Source organism: Lissotriton helveticus, chromosome 2_1 (genome assembly GCF_964261635.1).
Source record: "Lissotriton helveticus chromosome 2_1, aLisHel1.1, whole genome shotgun sequence".
Lineage (NCBI taxonomy): Eukaryota > Metazoa > Chordata > Amphibia > Caudata > Salamandridae > Lissotriton > Lissotriton helveticus.
In genome coordinates, this window is record NC_136059.1 from 1,623,103,652 (window position 1) to 1,623,123,587 (window position 19,936).

Genomic DNA, 19,936 nt, shown 5'->3' on the forward strand with positions numbered 1-19,936 from the left:
CTACGCTGCATTTAGAGTAGGGAGTGGAGATTTCCTTTCAACTGAATGGGACTGGTCTGCCTTCAACAATCCTGTCTCCACCTCCTGCCAGGAAGCTCCACCAATGAGGACAGAACTGGTTTTGTCTGGGTACAGATACTCTATGCCTCCAGGGAACAAATGATTTTTGTGTATAAAAAGAGGGGCCCAGACTTTTATATCACTTCTGGTAATCAAGAGGAACCTTTGCCAAGGAGAAGAGCCGGAGAAGCTGAGGAGGAATATTGCCCCTGCCCTGTGTGCTATCTGGGGTTGGCCTGCAGTGGCTACTTGCTGCCAAGGAAAGGAGAAAAGGACTTTGCTCTTTCGCTTTGTCACCTGCTTGAAAGAAGATCTCCAAAGGCTTGAAACTGAGCCTGTCTCTTTTTCTGAAGTCTCAGGGACACAAAGACTTCACCACCAGCTCGCCTGAATTTCCTTGCTGGAAATTCTTATCTGTGAAGAGATGCCTGCTGCTGTTCTGTACTTCTAGAGACTGTTTTCCGCTGGGAGCTGGAAAACTAAAGAAGCGAGACGCATCTGCACCTGTTTCTGACACATCACTGAAGAAACCGTCGCAGCGCCTGACGCGGCTTGAGAACTCGCCGCACGCAGCATCAAGTGCACTGATCTCCAAAGTCCAAGATCATCGCACTGAGTTCTATGCAAGGCCTTCTGTGCGACTGCACAAGTTCACGCATCATCACCGGATTGTCGCATCACGGCGCCAAGACTGTCGCATCGTTGGGGATTGCAGTAAGAAACTGATGCATCACCTCCCCACGCACTAAGAAATGGATGCACCACCTCCTCTTTGGTAGGGAACCAACGCATCACCTCCCCGGAGCAAGGAACCAACGCATCACCTTCCCTGAGTGTAAGGAACCGACGCATCACCTTCCCGGCGCCCCATTTTGTTTGTTTGTGTGACGCATCCCAGGTACTTTGTGAGAAAAGTGTTGCAGGTGCAATTTGCTTGAACTGAACTATTTCTACCATCTGAAAGTCACATTTGTATTACTGTATTGTGGATTTATGTTGTATGGTCTTGTTTTGGTTTAGATATTACTTACCTATTTTCCTAAACCGGCGTGATGTCCATTTGTAGTGTTTTCACTGTATTACTGTATGTGTGACAAATGCTTTACACATTGCCTCTGAGATAAGTCTGTCTGCTCGTGCCAAGCTACCAAGGGGTGAGCAGGGGTTATTTTAGAAGTGTATCTCCCTTACCCTGACTAGAAGCAAAGGTCCCTATTTGGACAAAGGTACCTACCTCTGCCAACTAGACACCCCCATTTCTAAAAGAACCATATTCAAAAGCAAGGGAATAGGTGATATCTTACAACAAATCGCTGAAGATATTTCGGATGGTGAAGATTTTCAGATTTCCATAGCAGCCACACGATTTGGTTGCATTTATAGATCAAACAGTATTTAGTTTCCTATGACCAGGTCTGATAAATCGTAAATCAACAATCCATTCCTCATAGATAGTATTAGAAGCGAGCATTTTATTAGCATATGGGTAAAAAAATACAATACAATGTTGTTACAGGAAAAGCATTCCACAACTGGTCAATAACATGGTATGCATACAACATAAAATGTTTTTTATTGAAATGGTTGTAAAAGGATTTTTATTATCAAAACCACTCCACCATGACAAATTGTCCTTAAGACCCATTCACTTTTAATAGCACTTCACATGTTTGAAAGTAATCCCCAGCAAGTAAACCCATAAAAGATTTCCTAACCTTCCAAATGGTTTGCATTATAATACAAATATATAAATGCACCAGAACAGTATATCAAGGTAGATAAAGAGTCTTCCAAAGGGACAATAAGCAATGAGAAACATGCAGTGAAAGATAAAGGTTGCAAGAAATGTTGTTCCCCATTTCTTAATTAAAGGAGAGACAGGTTTTTCCCCTACGAAGAAAGACAGTGGCCTAACACTAAAGTAAGAAAATAGAACGTGCATCATATTTTATACAGTTATGATTGCTTTCCCTGTGTTTTCTCCTCTTAACATTCCCATGAAGGCTGCAGGCATGTTGTCAAATCCTTTAGTGATATGCTCTCTGTACTTGAGTTTTCCCTGTAAATAAAAGAAAAAAATGGTTACTTTGAAAACATACATTCTCATAATATTTTTGCATAACATTGTAAATGGTTGCAGACATCCTTTGACTTTAACACACTGTCTTCCACCCAGGTACCTCAGTCAGTTGGATATTCTTGGGACTAGCTAAGTTGTAGCTAACATGTTTCAGATCACTTTACCAAAGGACAGTAACTGTATTCTACGTAAAAGAGAGGTAACAATAGAACAGATTTTTTAAGAAAACCTAAATATTATTTGTATACAGTTTAAAAGGCAGGTTTCGTCATCCACAATCAACTAATTGATGTTTACGGTAACATCCAGTGAGTAATAAACACAACTTGACATCCAAGTATAATCTCTAGAGGAGAAAGCCTCACATGTGAAGCTAACAGATAAATTGAATAGTTAGGAGTTTGCATATACCACAACAATCACAAATATGTTTCAGCAGCGGCAAGGTCTCTTGATTATCTCTTGATTATTTTTAAATTAGTGTCCCCATTTTTGTTCTTTAAAATGCCAGGCTTCTTGTTCTTAAATTAATGTCTTAATTTTCATTATTTTAATTGCCAGTCTTTCATCTGTTTTAGCGACTTGCCCTTTGAAAGATCACAAACACAACAAGAAAATGGCAAAGTAAAAAAGCAACTCTGATCAAAAAGAAGTGAAATATTGTAGTGAACATGAGAAATATTGGTGGTTGACTGTTAAGCACGGAACCTGTGTAATAAATGTCTCTAGGCTACAAGCAGGAAGTCAAGAATTTAGATTCCAATAGTTTTTTCTATAGTGCCCGGTTTGTGCTAGAGTTTTCTTTTAGAAGTGAGTGAGAAGTGTGAATTAGGCATGTCTACTACATATACGCACAGTTGCAGGGTATATCTTGCTGCACCAACTACCAGTGTTTGTTCTAAGTAAATCACAGTGAATTCAATTATACTCCAAGCAGTTGCTAAACAATCAATGCCCATCTCCCGAAACCAGCCACCCACTATGGTCTCAAATAAAACACAGTAATACAAAAGATGAGAGAGACATTGTTGTAAAAGCATAAATTCGTAGGGTTTTAATCCCACAGAGGATGGAGAACAGTGATGACAGAAAAGGTAAGTTTTTCCACTCCTTGGTATTATAGATCCTTTTATAAATTATTTATTACACAACAGCCAACGCCTTTCACCCTTGCGGGCTTTTTCAAGTAAGTGGTCCTCTCAGTCAAGAAAGATTTCCAAAGGGTAATAGACTGAATCGTTTGGCACTTTCTTTATTGTGTTTTATTAATCGCAGAGTTTGAAGTAGTAATTTCAATGTGTCAAGATCCATTTTTCTTGAAACACTCGACGTGACAAGAGTCTCCACAATGGCCGTGTGATTAAGCCGGCGACTGAGCGCGCAACACTACATACTCTGGTTCTTGAAAGGGACAGTCATTATGGAGCTTGACACATTGAAATTACTTCCTCAAACTCTGCGATTGAAAAAACAATTAAGAAAGTGCCTAACAATTTGGGCTATTGCCCTTTGAAAATCCCTTTCTCGACTGTGTGGACTACTTACTTGCCCTGAAGAAGCCCACAAGGGTGAAACGCGTTGGCTGTTGTGTACTAAATAATGAATAAAAGGATCTACAATACCACAGAGTGAAAGACTTTCTGTCATTCTGTCATCACTGTTCTCCATCCTCTGTTGGATTAAAACCCTACGAATTTATGCTTTTACAACAATGCCTCTCTCATCTTTTGTATTCTTGAATTAAGCATGTATTCAACATCAATTTGGAATATTGTATTTTTCCTTAGAGATACTCAGTTGGACCTATGGGCACAAAACGTTTTGTAACTTGGGCCTTAAATATCCAGCTGTAAAACCAGGATGGCTTAACAATTCAATGTTCTTATTGATCAGGCATGGTTTGCATTTAAGATGAATGTGCTGTAATGTGCATTGATTATTCTGTTCATGTTATAAAAGCACTGTAGAAAAATACCTGAGTTCACAGAAATCATGAATGTATCCATAGTAAATGACTACAGACGTGATGCAAAATTTCTGCATGTTTATTGATGGGTTTTATTATTTTGGTACAAAGGTTGGTGGATGAAGGTGCTTTTTTATATGTTACTTTGAGTACCCCACCCTCATTCTCCTTAATTGGGTCAAGCCCCATTAGGTGTAGGCAGCTTTTGGTTGGGAGAAGGTAGGAAATCTATCTTTGGTGTCTGAGAAATTGTAATTTAAAATCCTTTTTTAATGGTAAAGTCGGATATTAATTCGCAATTTTGAAAATTCAGTTTTAGAAAGTTAGCATTTTCCTGCCATAACTCTTTGGTGCCTACAGCCTATTCCTAGGTCACATGACTGGGTATAGTTGGCAGTTGAGCGTTGCTTAATCTTCCAAGACATTCACACAATGCAGGGATTATGTGTGCCTGGGTGGGCCATCACTGGCAAGACCGGGGGCGGAGATGGGCAAAGCCCCACTTGCACATCTATAGGCAGGGCCCTTTCTTCACAGAAAATACTTCATACTACCTCATTGTTCCTGTAGTCATCCTGGAGCCTGGGTAGGAGAGGCAGGAAACTCCAAGCACTTCAAAGAAAATCTCTAGAGACGTCTCCTAAAAATTGGACCGTCAGACCCAAGCTTTAGTACACTTTGCGGACCTGGGGAAGGACTCTCAGAAGACTGCCTGCTGCTGTGGGCTGACGTGTTCTTCAGAAGACTGCTTTGCTGCACCTGGAAGTACTGCTCTGCTGCCTGAAGCCTGCATTGAGCCCTGCTGCTTGCACCCTGTTCCACTCCTTAAACTCCAGATTACCAGAGTGACTCCAAGGGCTAGTTGGCTGGCTTCCTGATCAGAGCCGCAGGGAATGTATGACTTTACTACACGATATATTACCACGCAGTAGGTTATAACACTGGCGTTACATCGTCCGCGTTGTTACCACGCATGGCTTTACATCACAAGTTGTTTCTATGACTTGCACTAGATGGCACGCTGAACCTAGGAATAGTATAAATTACTATACCTACGCCAGTTAGCGCTGCAGCAGGGAATGTGTTGGTTTTAAAATCCAACACATTCCCTGGTGTAGAAAGGACTTGCAATGTAATACCATGTGTGGTAACAACGCGGATGATATAACGTTTGCTTTGTAACCTACCCACGTGGTATTGGCAGTGTTGTACATGCTGTTTCCCGCCTCAGGTACAGAAAAGTCTCCAAACATCTTTAAGCTGCACCTTGACCAAGCCTGAATGAGTCCTCACCCTCCAAGTGTTTCCTCTTCAATCTTGGATATTTAGAAGTGGTGCTAAAGGTGCCAAGATATCCAAAATCCAAAACTTGTGGTAAAATGTGCTATGAGAACAGAGAGGAGACCAAGAACTACCCGCACGCCGACCTGCCCGTGATGCATCGCCAGTGGACCTGACTTTGCGGCAGCTCCTCCTACGCTCTGTTTTGCAGCAGCACATTCTGTTCCGAGGTCCTTCGTAGAAGGGTGTCCAGCCTCATGGAGCCCTCATCAGCTACAGCTTCTATCTTCATACCGCTGGAGATTTTCAACTTCCGAAAAAGCTTCTTAGTCTGAAAATAGAAATGCTCACCGTGACTTTGTCCAGCAGCTCCTTGACCACCACACCTCCTCCACAGACACCGCCTGCAGCCTTGCCCTGCTCACTTTACCTTCTCAGGCATTTTCCCCCCCCAATTTTCTTTTACAGTAAGCGCATACTGGGCCCATTGAGGTTCTGTAAATTACAAATTTGTTTGTGCTCAGACTCCATTTTGTACGTAGCCGCCATTTTGTGTTGCCCTCACTCAGGCAGCACGGCGAGCGCGATGTTTTTGTCGTTTCTGCATTTACGTGTCAGGTGGCTTCTTTACTTATGTTTACTAACGAGTGTCAGGACCTGGCCGAGTACTAATTCCTGTCTGAGCGGATTAATCCCCGTCCGGACTATTTGTTGGCTCACACCATTCTTTCCTTCAGGTTATCTTATCTGCTGTCCTTCGCTACATGTCTCATGTATTCTCCTGTTTCACGATTGTCCTACTACTACATGCAGCTGTGTTTTCTCTACTTGAAAATCGAATTGTGTGGATTCACTCATAATTTACTCAAGGGGTCGAATAACAAACATGCCGGGAAATTTGAGTTGCCTTAAGACTTAAGGCATTGTCCATAAATGTTTGCCTATGTCGTATGCTCTTGTGTAATTGTATTTTACATTGTATTGTACCATATATAAACCTGTGCGCCACGGAGTTAGGTGGCAGTCTCTTTTGAACCTCGTTGTACTGACGACTTCTAAGACCACTGTACTAGCTGCAGCTAATAAATACCATCTCCTACGCCAGACGAAGAGTCCGTGTCTCTGTATTTGACAAGGCAGGTGAATCCCGGGGATTTCAGGCGTACCCTGGGCCACCAGGCCTTAAGGCTGCGGTTCTCCAACATGCCACTTTTTGTATCCAACTCATGCTTCAACGCAGGTGCCCATATTTTTCTTTACTATGACCCGCCCTAAAATGACTAGATGTGTGCAGTTGGTACATTGATCTTTAAAGCGCTAGTTTTTACCTGAACATTTACAGATTTATAACTCAGGTTCTACTGATTGGATTTTTGTTGTTTGGTGTCAAATACTTTATTAAAATTTGCTCTATCTATCTAAATTGGTGTGCTGCGTAAATACTTTACACATTGCCTTTAAGTGAAGCCTGTCTGTTTTTGTGCCAAGCTACCAGAGGTTAAAGCGCCGGTTAATTTAGTCACTTTAGTGGTTCAGCCTGACAGGAATTATGGCTGTTACTTGAGCAGGGTTTCCACCCCACTCAACCAACAACCCAATTTCGCACATGGTGTATTTTCAGCCTACTGCAATAATACTGCATAGATTTCAGATTTAGACTGCAACTTTTTTTGCCGCAAATTTTGCCAACACAGGCCGCACAACCCTGGGGCTGGGAATGATCTATTAAAAATACTAACTCCAAACAACAAATATCCATAAACATAACCATTTCAGAGATGCAATTTTATAAAATGCTATTTCTCTATAGCAGAATAGTATATGTATATGCACATCCTGTGTCTCACCAGATGGAAACAATGGAAACCATTTAGGATGGTTGATTGGCATTTACACCAACACCAAGTGCAGTTGCTTGGTGCTTCAGCCCTAATTTAGTTTTATGCCGGTAAATATGTCAAGTTTGGTATCTGCTCTCAACAGGTGCACCATCTTCAGAAGTGTGTTGTGCGCTTCCATCTCTGCAACAAAAAAAAGCTTTACCTCCAAAATCCAGGCAAGCAGCTGCCTTAAGCCTTCATCAAATCTCTTTATCCAGCGATTGACAAGGAATCCTTCCATGCGAAGTTCATTCATAACTAAAGGAACCTGGACATAAGGGCCTGATTAGAGAAAAACAGAGAGATTGATGAATAATCAAATTAACACAATCTTGATTATGTATCTAACAGGGTGGTTCAAAAAGTTATGTGCCCTCAAAAAACAATCACAGGTCTTTTAAAATAAATAGCATATTGCACCATTAGCTATAACATTTTGCACGCTCTGAAAAACTTGAACATTTGAATACATTTTATCTCTGGCTACATTAGAAAACCTCCAAAACATAGACATGCAAGGGTTCATACTTGGTTTGATAGGTCCATATTTAGAATCAATCATTTTAATTGAGCCGTATACCAGCACGTAGCACAGTTTGGCTGCCTACATCCACCGGCCGGCAGAGCACATTCCAACAACATTTGAACACAGCCTTTGGGCCTACACCCCGGGGGGCGACCCGGCGAAACCCTATGTCAACCCAGAAGGAACAGCCATAACCTTTTGCGTTCACTGCATTTTACAGAGAAGAAAAACAAACCAGTAAAATAACACAAACCCCTCCCGCCACCCCATTCCCGCCCTCCCCCCCACCCCTACCCCACTCCCACCTCCGCATCAGCTCCAATGAGTACCCTAACTCACTCCACGTCCCTCTCGACTCACAGTGTGCCCCAGACCTTCTACTCCTATTTGACTGTACCCTGGGGGACCAGCAGGATAAGGTGCAGGATTTGTAAGTACTTGGGACATGTGACCTCGCGCAGATCTCAGGATAGAAGGTAAATAAATGGTTCCCACAGTTCAGCGTACACCTCACCTTTACCATCCACACACAATGAAAGCCTCTCCATGGCCAACAAATGCCACAGACGTCGAATCCAATCCCTCGGGTCGGGAGGAGCAGGGGATCACCATTGTGTATGTATAACTAAACGTGCTGCGAGCAAAGCTAGGGCTATCTGTCTGCCCCTCATGGAGCGCAAAGGGAACGCTTTTGGATGCGGGAGCCCCAGCAGCACATGTTCTGGGGCCCTGGGGAATGCGATGCAAAAGGCCTCATATATATCATCAAGGACCACCTTCCAATAACGCTCCAGTTTCGGGCAGTGCCAGAGCAAATGCGTCAGCGTGCCCGGCGCCCCACAGCCCCGCCAGCAAAGACCTGAACACTTCGGGTTCCACAAGTGAATCCGCGCTAGGGTATGGTACCAATATGACACTACTTTGTAGGCTGATTCAGCCCCTGCGACGTTGGCCGCCGTGTGCTGTGCGCGATAAAACACTTTTTCCCATTCCTTAAGTGACAGCGGGCGGCCCATCTATGTCTCCCACCGAACCTGCGCTTTGGTACGCGGGGCTTTAGGACGTGCAACAATCAGGGCACATAGGTCAGATATAAGTTTGCTGTCTTCTTTTTTACATATCACCCACCGTTCCAGGGCCGTTAGTGGGCGGGACATATCAACCATGTTGGGAGATTGCGTCACCCAGTGTGCTACTTGCGAATAGGAGAAGGCATCAGATTCTGGGAGGGCAAAGTGGTCCCGGCGCAGTGAGGCAAACGAGATCAAGCCATCGAGGTCAAAGAGTTGGCCTACCCTCTTGCAGCCCACCTCCCTCCAGCGTTGGAAGACCGGCAATGAGCAGCCTAGCAGGAAGTTCGGGTTATCGACGATGGGCGACATGGGTGACGGAAAAGTGGTCCAGCCCTTACGCTTTGCCAAGCGGTCCCACGCCTTCATCGTTGGTGATGTCACTGGCGACAAATATAAGCCCCACACCCTATGTTTACGAGGGAGCCACAATTCACGCCAAATATTGCGGCCTGCCACTGCCTGGTCCATGAAGAGCCAGTGTTTGCTAGAGAGCGGTCTGTTCCACTCAAGAATAAAGCGCAAACAAGCCGCCTGATAGTACACCACAAGGGAGGGAAAGCCCAGGCCGCCACTGGCCCGCGGGACCGTGTTCCACGAGGATGCAAGCCGCGGACGTTTGTGGTTCCACAGAAACTTAGTAAGCATCCCCTGAAGCTTCTGCAAGGTACTCGGTGGAGGGCTCAAGGTCAACATTTGGAAGAGGTAAAGAATGCGCGGGAGGATCGTCATTTTGACCGCTCCCAGGCGACCAAACCATGCAAGCTGTAATCGGGACCAGTCAGATAGTGACTTGGTTGTTTGTTCGACTAAGATCTTGTAATTGAGAGCGACTGTCTGTGCTATAGTAGGAGCCAAGCGAATCCCCAGGTATGGGATGTTGGAGTGGACCCACGAAAAGGCAAAGTCCTTCTGGAGGTCTTGCATGTCAGCCGCCGGGACTGAGACGTTAAGGATCTGAGATTTTGAGAAGTTGATCTTGAAGCCGGCCACGTCACCAAAATCCCTCAGCTCCTTTGACAAGTATCGCAGGGAGTTGTGTGGGCAGGTAGATAGGTCCATATTTATTGAGCCACAGAGGCCTGGAGGAGCTCCTTACACAATCATTTTAAGGTAACTTAAGTCTTTCAAGGTTCCTATATTTTTTAATTATTTGTTATGTACATGAAGCAATGCACACTAATTTATTTTTCAAATTGCACAACAAATGACAAAATAAAATGTAAAAATGCATACCTCCTTTACAACCTATTTCCCTATAGCATGTTAACAATGCCTAAAAACAACCAATTTAGTGATCAAACTTTCTATTTATTTGTTGTCATTGTATTTCTTGGTGGTTCAACAAACGTGGTTCCATCTATTCTTTAGCACATTATGCAACCATGCAGATATCTCCAATAGCACATTTGTTTGTGTTGCACTCTTCTACTCCAACATGGCTGTGGCAAGTTTACACTTTTTAAAAATGTTTTATTGAGTTCTATAGAAACATATGCAAAAGGTACATTTTACAAATCAAAGCTCAGTTGTCTAAAGGCGTGCTCTTGATAATGCATACACCGAAAAATGGAAGTTATCTATTTTACCCAACATTATCAACATATTGCAGAGAAAGAAGCTCTATAACTAAATAAGCGAGCATGTCTAGACTGCAAAAGTGATAAACGCATAAAAGTAATGAAGATATCTAATGGTGTCAAACATACAACAAATTCACAACAGCACTAAGCACAGAACACCTAATCATCTGATAATACCAATTCCAGGATCAACCTTTACGAGTCTCCTTCTACTCAGTGTATAACAATGCTGTAGGATCAATCATTATTATTATTAGTTAAGAGTGTCCTTGAGTCACCACCTCCTCCCTCTATTAACAGCACCCTCAATATGCCTTCAAATCTAAGTGCTATCATTGCCTCCCATCAAGTCATCAGAGGAGCTTGGATCTCAAACATCAGATGTACAGATTATTTTCAGAATACATCCTGAACCCAAACCAACTTTCCCATGGCATTTAATAGAAGTGTGGAATAGGGACCAAATCACTTTAAACCTCAGGATCCTGTCCCTCACCAGTGCCGTTAGCATTTCTATAGCATATTTTGACCAAACATTTGGTCATCATAGTTGCAGAGAGAGATGGGTCTGGGATAGCCAATGCTGGGCTACTGCCAGACGTGTAGATGTGGTAGTCAATGGATAATCAGAATCTTCCCATGTATGGCCCAAAATCATGGCAGCAAGAATGAAAACAATCTCTAACTGTTAGAAGTGGCTGTCTCTAGTTGGCAGAGGTATACACTTCTGACAAATAGGGACACACCTTTTCTAGTCAGGGCAAGGGGATCACACACTTAGATAACCCCTGCTCACCCCCTTGGTAGCTTGGCAAAGCAGACAGGCTTATCTCAGAGGTAGTGCGTTAAGCATTTATGACCACATACAGTAATAAAGTGAATACACTACAAATGGACACGACACAGTAGTATTATAAAAATAAGGATTTTTATATAAGGCTTAGCACAAGACCAAATAACGACAAAAATATACCACAATCTTAATAAATACTCTTGGAAGGAAAAATAATAGTTCAAGCGTAGTTTCTTCTTAGCACAAAGTCTTTAGTATCAAAAGCAACTCTTCTTCTTTAAAACACAGTTCTTGGCAACAATGTAACCCACACGGGAGTCACACGACGTCGAGGCAAAGTTAATCCAAAGGTTCGGCGTCGACCGCGAGGAGCGCTACGTCGAGCCCGGAGTCGCACAGACCCCCACAACACAGTACCTTGGAAAAGTGAAGCACTCGCTGATCAGCGGTGTCGAGATGTCCGGCGTCGCGTCTTCGATCGGGCCTCGGAGTCGGGGCGATCTGCAGCGGCGTCGACCGAAGTCAGGCAGGAGCAGCGCTCACGAGGCGAAGCAGGATACGGCGTCGTCGATGTCGATGATGATGTTGCAAGAGTGAGCAGCGCTCACGGCATCGAGAGGGCTCGAGGTCGATGCGATCAGCGGCGGCATCGACACAGGGTCACTTGGAGCTGGAGCCGAACTCGCTACTCACTGGCGTCGCTACTGGCGTCGATCGGGCCCGGCGGCCGGCGTTGAAGGTGCGGGACACTGGAGCCGTTACTCACGATGTCGAGCTGGATTCGGCGGCGTCCGTCGGCGTCGAGATTGCTGGATTCTTCAGAGGTGCTGGATTTCAGGTTCCAGCAACAAGCACTTTTAGCAAATAGATGAAGTCCTTTGGCCCTGTGACTTCAACAGGAGGCTGGCACTCTTCCAACCCTTGGAGATTTTCTTTAGCAAGTTTGAGAGTACACACTCAGTTCCTCTCTCCTGGTTCCTTGGCAAAAATAAAGAAGCAACTGCAGGATTCCCCCAACAAACAGCACTCTGGCAGAAGGGGTAGGCAGTCCTTGGATCAGCAGGCTTCTTGTCCTTGGTTCAGGTTTCCTTGTCAGAAGTGATCTAAATTCTTGGTCCTTCTCTTATACCCCTTTTTGGCTTTGATCCCTTTGTCCATGCAGGGGAATTTCCCCCCATCTTGGGTTTGTTGTGGGTGTTGCCAGGCCGAGGCACCTGGCCTATTCACTGTGCAGGGCAGAGTCTTCAGCCGCCCAGCAGGAGCGGAGCCAGCATTGTCACTGGCAGAGGCAGGGCCATCAGTCGCCCCGCAGGAGGTGGGCCAGGAAAGTCCCTGCCAGGCACAGAGTCATCAGTTGCTTGGCAGGGGGGCGGAGCCAGCATTGTATCAGGCAGGGCAGGCTATCAGGAGCTACTCTTCCCCTACTCTCAATGCAAATGCCCCACTCATCCCACACTGACTCATTCAGACCTCTGGAGCCACCCAGCTCCTGTCACACGCACACCAGAACCAGCAGAGACCGGTAGACAGACAAGAAAATAGCTACTTTCTAAAAGTGCTATTTTCAAACACAGAGTCCAAAAACCATCCACCCAAACGGATGCGTTATTAAACCCTGAGTTCAGGTATACCAAACTCGACATTGCACCATGCTCCCCGAGCCCGCTAGGATTATAGCATTAATAATCCTGGCAGCCCATTCTAACTGATGGAGAGCAGGTAACCTTACAATAGTGAAAAACGAATATGGCTGTAATTCACTATTAGGACATGCCAACCTTGTCAGGCTTGTCCTACCTTATGCTTACAATGCACCCTGCCCTTGGGCCTACCATAGGGGTGACTAACATGAAGTTAAGGGAAGGTTTAGGGACTGGCAAGTAGGTGTACTTGCGCAGTCTGCGTGACAGTACCAGACTGCACGTAGGTCTAGCAATGGCAGACCTTTAGACATACTTTTACTAGGCCGCTCTTGTGGGTGGCACAACACGTGCTGCAAGCCCACTAGCAGCATTTGTATTTACAAGCCCTGGCACTCCTGGTGCACGCTACTAGGGATTGACAGTAAACCAAATAAGCCAAACATGGAATTCAATCAATACAGCAATTTCACATAGGGAGCACTTGCACTGTGGCACTGATCAGCAGTGGCACATTGCACAAAGCAATATACCAGCAAAAACATCGTAAACAGAGGAGGCAAACAGAAAAAATGGAGGAGAGACTCATGCCAATGATGCCAGGTCTAACACGTGTCTCCTCCAGCTGAAATGTGGGGAGAACTACCCTTACCCTAGGGAGTCCTCATCACTAAGGCGGAAAAATCTGGACAGACCATCAGCATTGGCGTGATCTGTGCCAGGGCGGTGTTTCACCGTGAAGTCCATCCCCTGTAGGGAAATGGACCACCTCAACAGCTTTGGATTCTCACCCCTCATCTGCATCAACCATCTGAGGGGCCTGTGGTCTGTCTGAACCCGGAAGTGAGTCCCAAACAGGTAGGGTCTTAGCTTCTTCAGCGCCCAGACCACAGCAAATGCTTCTCTCTCTATCGCACTCCACCTCTGTTCCCTGGGAAGTAACCTCCTACTGATGAAGGCTACAGGTAAGTCTCGGCCCTCTTCATTCACCTGAGCTAGAACAGCCCCCACGCCATGCTCTGAAGCGTCCGTCTGGACAACAAATTCTTTAGAAAAGTCGGGTGCCTGGAGTATGGGTGCTGTGCACATTGCAGTTTTCAAGGTGTCAAAGGCCGTCTGACAGGCGTCAGTCCAGATCACAAGTCGTGGCTGCTTCCTGGAAGTCAGCGAAGTCAAGGGGTGCACAATGTTACCATAATCCTTGACGAACCTCCTGTAGTAACCCGTGAGACCCAAGAAGGCTCTCACCTGAGTCTGGGTTTTGGGAGGTGCCCCATGCCAGGATGGTATCAATCTTGGGTTGTAGGGGGGCCACCTTGCCGCTCCCTACTTGGTGCCCCAAGTACACCACTGAACCCTGCCCAATCTGGCACTTACTGGCTTTGATTGTGAGGCCTGCTCTGCGCAGGGCCAACAACACTTCCTGGAGGTGGCGCAAGTGTTCCTCCCAGCTGGCGCTGAACACTGCAATGTCGTCCAGGTAGGCGGCACTGAAATCCTCCAGTCCAGCCAAGACCTGGTTGACCAACCTCTGGAAGGTGGCAGGGGCATTCTTCATCCCAAAGGGCATAACCCGGAACTGGTAGTGCCCGTCTGGTGTGGAGAATGCTGACCTCTCTTTTGCCCCATCAGTCAAGGCGATCTGCCAGTACCCAGACGTTAGATCAAACGTACTAAGGTACCGGGCAGCCCCCAACCGATCTATGAGCTCATCAGCTCTGGGGATGGGGTGCGCGTCAGTCTTGGTGACTGAATTGAGTCCTCGGTAATCCACACAGAACCGAAGTTCCGGTGAAGCACCAGGCGCTGCAGCCTTTGGGACCAAGACCACTGGGCTGGCCCAAGGACTGCTAGAGGACTCAACCACCCCTAAGGCAAACATTTTGGAGACCTCCTCCTTGATGTATGCTCTGACCTTGTCAGTCACTCTGTAAGCCTTGTGCTTCACAGGAGTGCTGTCCCCAGTGTCCACCTCATGGACACACCACTGAGTGACACCAGGAATCAAGGAAAACAGATCAGGGAATTGTCCCAACAGTTGGCGACAATCCTGCTGCTGTTCAGGGGTCAGTGTGTCAGAGAGGACAACACCATCCACTGTCCCATCTTGCTCTTTTGCATACAGGAGGTCAAGAAGAAGAGGCTCACTCTCCTCCATTCCAGCATCTGTAGCTAGGAGCATGCCCACTTCGGACCTTTCTAAGTGGGGCTTTAAACGGTTGACATGCAGGACCCGCAAGGGGTTCCTGGGAGACTCCAAGTCCACCACGTAGGTGACATCGCTCTTTTTCTCCACAACCTTAAATGGTCCAGTCCACCTGTCCTTGAGCGCACAAGGTTCCACAGGGGACATGACCCAAACTTTCTGACCAGGCTGAAGCTCCACCAGAGTGGCATTCCGGTCGTACCACCGCTTCATCTCTTCCTGGCTGGCCTCCAGATTTGCCTGAGCAAGATCTCTGAAGCGCCTCGTCTGGTTCCTAAAGGCCAGCATGTAACTGTATACATCCTGGGGAGGTTTCCTGGGAGATTGCTCCCAGCCTTCTTTGACCAGACTCAAAGGTCCTCTTACCGGGTGTCCATACAAAAGCTCAAAGGGGCTGAACCCTAGAGACTTCTGTGGCACCTCACGGTAAACAAACAGCAGGCATGGCAAGAGGACGTCCCATTTACGCCTCATTGGTTCTTCAAGACCCATAATCATGCCTTTAAGGGTACGGTTGAATCTCTCAACCAACCCATTACCTTGAGGGTGGTAAGGAGTGGTGAACTTGTAGGTTACCCCACACTCCTTCCACAGAGACTTCATATAGTTGGAAATGAAGTTGGTGCCCCGGTCTGACACCACCTCTCTGAGGAACCCCATTCGGGAGAAAACACCCATCAGTGCCCGTCCCACCACGGGGGCCGTCACTGTTCTGAGAGGGATGGCTTCCGGGTACCGTGTGGCATGGTCCACCAAGACCAGGATGAACCTGTTGCCCATGGCTGTCTTGGGGTCCAGGGGCCCAACAATGTCAATCCCCACCCGATCAAAGGGGGTACTGACCACAGGAAAAGGTTGGAGGGGAGCCTTCTGCTTCCGCCCGCTTTTCCCACTTGCCTGGCAAGTTTGACAGGTCTTGCAATGGATATCTGTATCCCTTCTCATCTGAGGCCAATAAAAATGGGTGACAAGCCTGTCATAGGTCTTGTCCTGCCCCAGATGTCCAGCTAATGGAACGTCATGAGCCAAACCCAGTAGGAAGGCTCTGAAGCGCTGGGGTACCACCAGCACACGGGCTGACCCAGGCTCAGCAGTCTTAGGCTCGCTATACAGGAGATCGTTCTCCCAGTAGACCAAATGTGACCCTGACTGATCACCTGTTGTCTGGGCTGAGGCCTGCTGCCTCATACCCACAAGAGAAGGGCACCCTTTCTGTTCTGCACAAAATTCTTCCCTGGAGGGACCACCATCCTGCTGCCAGTGGGTCAGCTCGGGCAGGTCTCCCAGTTCAACAACTTGTTCACCTGTGGGTTCCAGGGCATCCCCCTCAAGGTCTGCCTCCTCCTGGACCACGGGAACTACGGGGGACGGTTTCCCGCGCCCCCTGCCTCTTCTCTTCACAGCTGGGTCCTGGGCCATACTTTCAGGCTCCAGAACCCCATCAACACCCTTACTTGCTGTCATCGATCGAGTGGTTGCACACGCCCACTCTGGCACACCCAACATTTTCAAATGTGTCTCCCTCTCCACCTTAGCCCAAGGGGAGTCTTCCAAATCATTGCCCAGGAGACAATCAACAGGCATGGCGGGCCTTACAGCAACTTGAAGAGTACCTGAAACTCCCCCCCCATTCAAAGGAAACCTGAGCTACCTCACACTCTCTCTGGGAGTTGTCAGCAGCTATCACAGGGTAGAATGCGTGGGGAACAACCTGCTCTCTGGACACCAAGTGACACTTGACAGCTGTCACACTCGCTCCGGTGTCTCTGAGAGCTTCCACTCTATGGCCATTAATGGTCACCCACTGCCTATATTTCTTAGTGTTACTAGGCAGAGGGGGTGGAGGGACCATTTCCATGTCTCCTAAAGAGACCAGGGACATCTCTGCGGGACCCTCCCCACCATGGGCAACCATCTCCTCCCCTCCCAGGGCTACACTCGCCAACTGACGGGGGGCTGCACGGGGTGGTGCACTAGAGTTCTTCAAGGGACACTGGGGATCATAAAAACGGTGTCCCACCTGCTTACAAGCGAAGCAGGTCATTGGGCCCCTATGACCAGGTTTACCTGTCGGGGCCTCTGATTTCTTCACTGGGGGAGGCTGGGAACCCTTCCCTTGGTTCCCTTGGGGATTACTTTGGGGCCCTTTCTGGAACTCCCTCTGATTACCCTTGTCCCCCCCACTCTTCTGCTGGGGACCCTGCCCACCCTTGGCTGAGTCTCCCACTGGACCCTTGTGGACCCTGGTACTGACCCAGCGGTCCGCCTGCTCAGCAAGTTTTCTAGGGTTAGATATCTTGCTATCAATAAGGTGCTGGCGCAGCTCTGGAAAACAGTTATTAGACAAGTGCTCCCAAGCAAACAAATCATAAAGAGCATCATAACTTTCCACTTTGCTGCCCTTTACCCAACCATCCATGGCTCTGCAAAAAAATGACACATACTCAACCCACGTAGTACCAGGCAATTTCTTGCATTCTCTAAAGGCCTGTCTTTACTTTTCTGGGGTTAGGCCATACCTTAACATTAAAGCATCTTTCATATGAGTATAAGACATCCTATCCTCAACAGGCATGTCTAACAGGGTATCTCTTCCCTCATTCACAAAGCGACCCCACAACCCCGCTCCCCAATCCTTCTCAGGGACCCGGTGGGCCAACAATGCTAACTCATATGCTTTAAACCATTGACCAATATCCTCATTCTTCTGAAAATCTTTGATCACATCTTTGGGAAAATAAAACCTACTTTCTGCAGGCACAGATGGGATGCTGCCACCAGAGGGATTCAATTCTAAATTCTTAGCCTTGAGCTCCATTTCCCTCACCATTCTCTCACGCTCAAAAGCTAACTTTTCTCTTTCAAACTCCAACCTTTTGATCTCCATATCAGCTACTCTCCTGCCTCTTGCATTCTCTATCTCCAACTGCCCATCTATCTTAAGTTTTGCCATTTCCATGTTGTATGCTCGCTCCTTCGCCCTTTCTTCTCTTTCGTCAGGAGAAAGACCCTTGGAGGAAACACTGCTGCCAAGAGGGGATGTGGGCCTATTCACTGGCACCTCCTCCTCCCCTTCCCCTTCTTCTGTCGGTACCACCACCACATTAGAAGGATCTCTGGCCTCTAACCAGGCCTCCAAAGCTTTAAGGTATTCTGGTTTCCTTGAGATGCCTAGGGTAGGAACTTTAAACTGCTTGCAAAAGGATTTCAGATCCTGTAACTTGTAATCCTTTATCTTACTCCTATCAAATTCCTCCACAACAACAGGGGCAGTGACTCCGGCATCACTCATGGACAAAACTAGCAGTTTCAAAAATCAAGTTCCAGGAAAGCGGAGAACAAAAAATAAAATATCCTACCAAAACAGATTGTGGATGCGCTATGGTCTTCTTTCACTATGTAGCGCACACTAATCACTGCACATGGGTCATAAATGCAAAGTTCAAATCCTCACCGCTGACCCACCAATGTTAGAAGCGGCTGTCTCTAGTTGGCAGAGGTATACACTTCTGACAAATAGGGACACACCTTTTCTAGTCAGGGCAAGGGGATCACACACTTAGATAACCCCTGCTCACCCCCTTGGTAGCTTGGCAAAGCAGACAGGCTTATCTCAGAGGCAGTGCGTTAAGCATTTATGACCACATACAGTAATAAAGTGAATACACTACAAATGGACACGATACAGTAGTATTATAAAAATAAGGATTTTTATATAAGGCTTAGCACAAGACCAAATAACGACAAAAATATACCACAATCTTAATAAATACTCTTGGAAGGAAAAATAGTTCAAGCGTAGTTTCTTCTTAGCACAAAGTCTTTAGTATCAAAAGCAACTCTTCTTCTTTAAAACACAGTTCTTGGCAACAATGTAACCCACACGGGAGTCACACGACGTCGAGGCAAAGTTAATCCAAAGGTTCAGCGTCGACGGCGAGGAGCGCTACGTCGAGCCCGGAGTCGCACAGACCCCCACAACACAGTACCATGGAAAAGTGAAGCACTCGCTGATCAGCGGCGTCGAGATGTCCGGCGTCGCGTCTTCGGCGTCGATCGGGCCTCGGAGTCGGGCGATCTGCAGCGGCGTCGACCGAAGTCAGGCAGGTGCAGCGCTCACGAGGCGAAGCAGGATACGGCGTCGTGGTCGATGTCGATGATGATGTTGCAAGAGTGAGCAGCGCTCACGGCGTCGAGAGAGCTCGAGGTCGATGCGATCAGCGGCGGCGTCGACACAGGGTCACTTGGAGCTGGAGCCTAACTCGCTACTCACTGGCGTCGCTACTGGCGTCGATCGGGCCCGGCGGCCGGCGTCGAAGGTGCGGGACACTGGAGCCGTTACTCACGATGTCGAGCTGGATTCGGCGGCGTCCGTCGGCGTCGAGATTGCTGGATTCTTCAGAGGTGCTGGATTTCAGGTTCCAGCAACAAGCACTTTTAGCATACAGATGTGAAGTCCTTTGGCCCTGTGACTTCAACAGGAGGCTGGCACTCTTCCAACCCTTGGAGATTTTCTTTAGCAAGTTTGAGAGTACACACTCAGTTCCTCTCTCCTGGTTCCTTGGCAAAAATAAAGAAGCAACTGCAGGATTCCCCCAACAAACAGCACTCTGGCAGAAGGGGTAGGCAGTCCTTGGATCAGCAGGCTTCTTGTCCTTGGTTCAGGTTTCCTTGTCAGAAGTGATCTAAATTCTTGGTTCAGGGGTCCTTCTCTTATACCCCTTTTTGGCTTTGATCCCTTTGTCCATGCAGGGGAATTTCCCCCCATCTTGGGTTTGTTGTGGGTGTTGCCAGGCCGAGGCACCTGGCCTATTCACTGTGCAGGGCAGAGTCTTCAGCCGCCCAGCAGGA

General features: G+C 47.0%; 1 protein-coding gene across 3 annotated transcripts in view; it reads right to left on the reverse strand.

Annotated features, from left to right (window-relative positions):
* Window positions 1-1,512: 1,512 nt before the first annotated feature.
* The window catches only part of LOC144818802 (prostaglandin reductase 1-like), a 330,315-nt gene continuing 311,891 nt past the window's right edge, over window positions 1,513-19,936 (reverse strand). For all 3 annotated transcript variants that reach the window (XM_078676574.1, XM_078676573.1, XM_078676572.1), the window contains exons 9-10: window positions 7,431-7,549; window positions 1,513-2,119 (exon numbers count right to left, since the gene is read on the reverse strand). In XM_078676574.1, coding sequence (XP_078532700.1) covers window positions 2,009-2,119; window positions 7,431-7,549 — 230 coding nt within the window. In that variant the 3' untranslated portion in view covers window positions 1,513-2,008. The remainder of the gene's footprint in view (window positions 2,120-7,430; window positions 7,550-19,936) is intronic.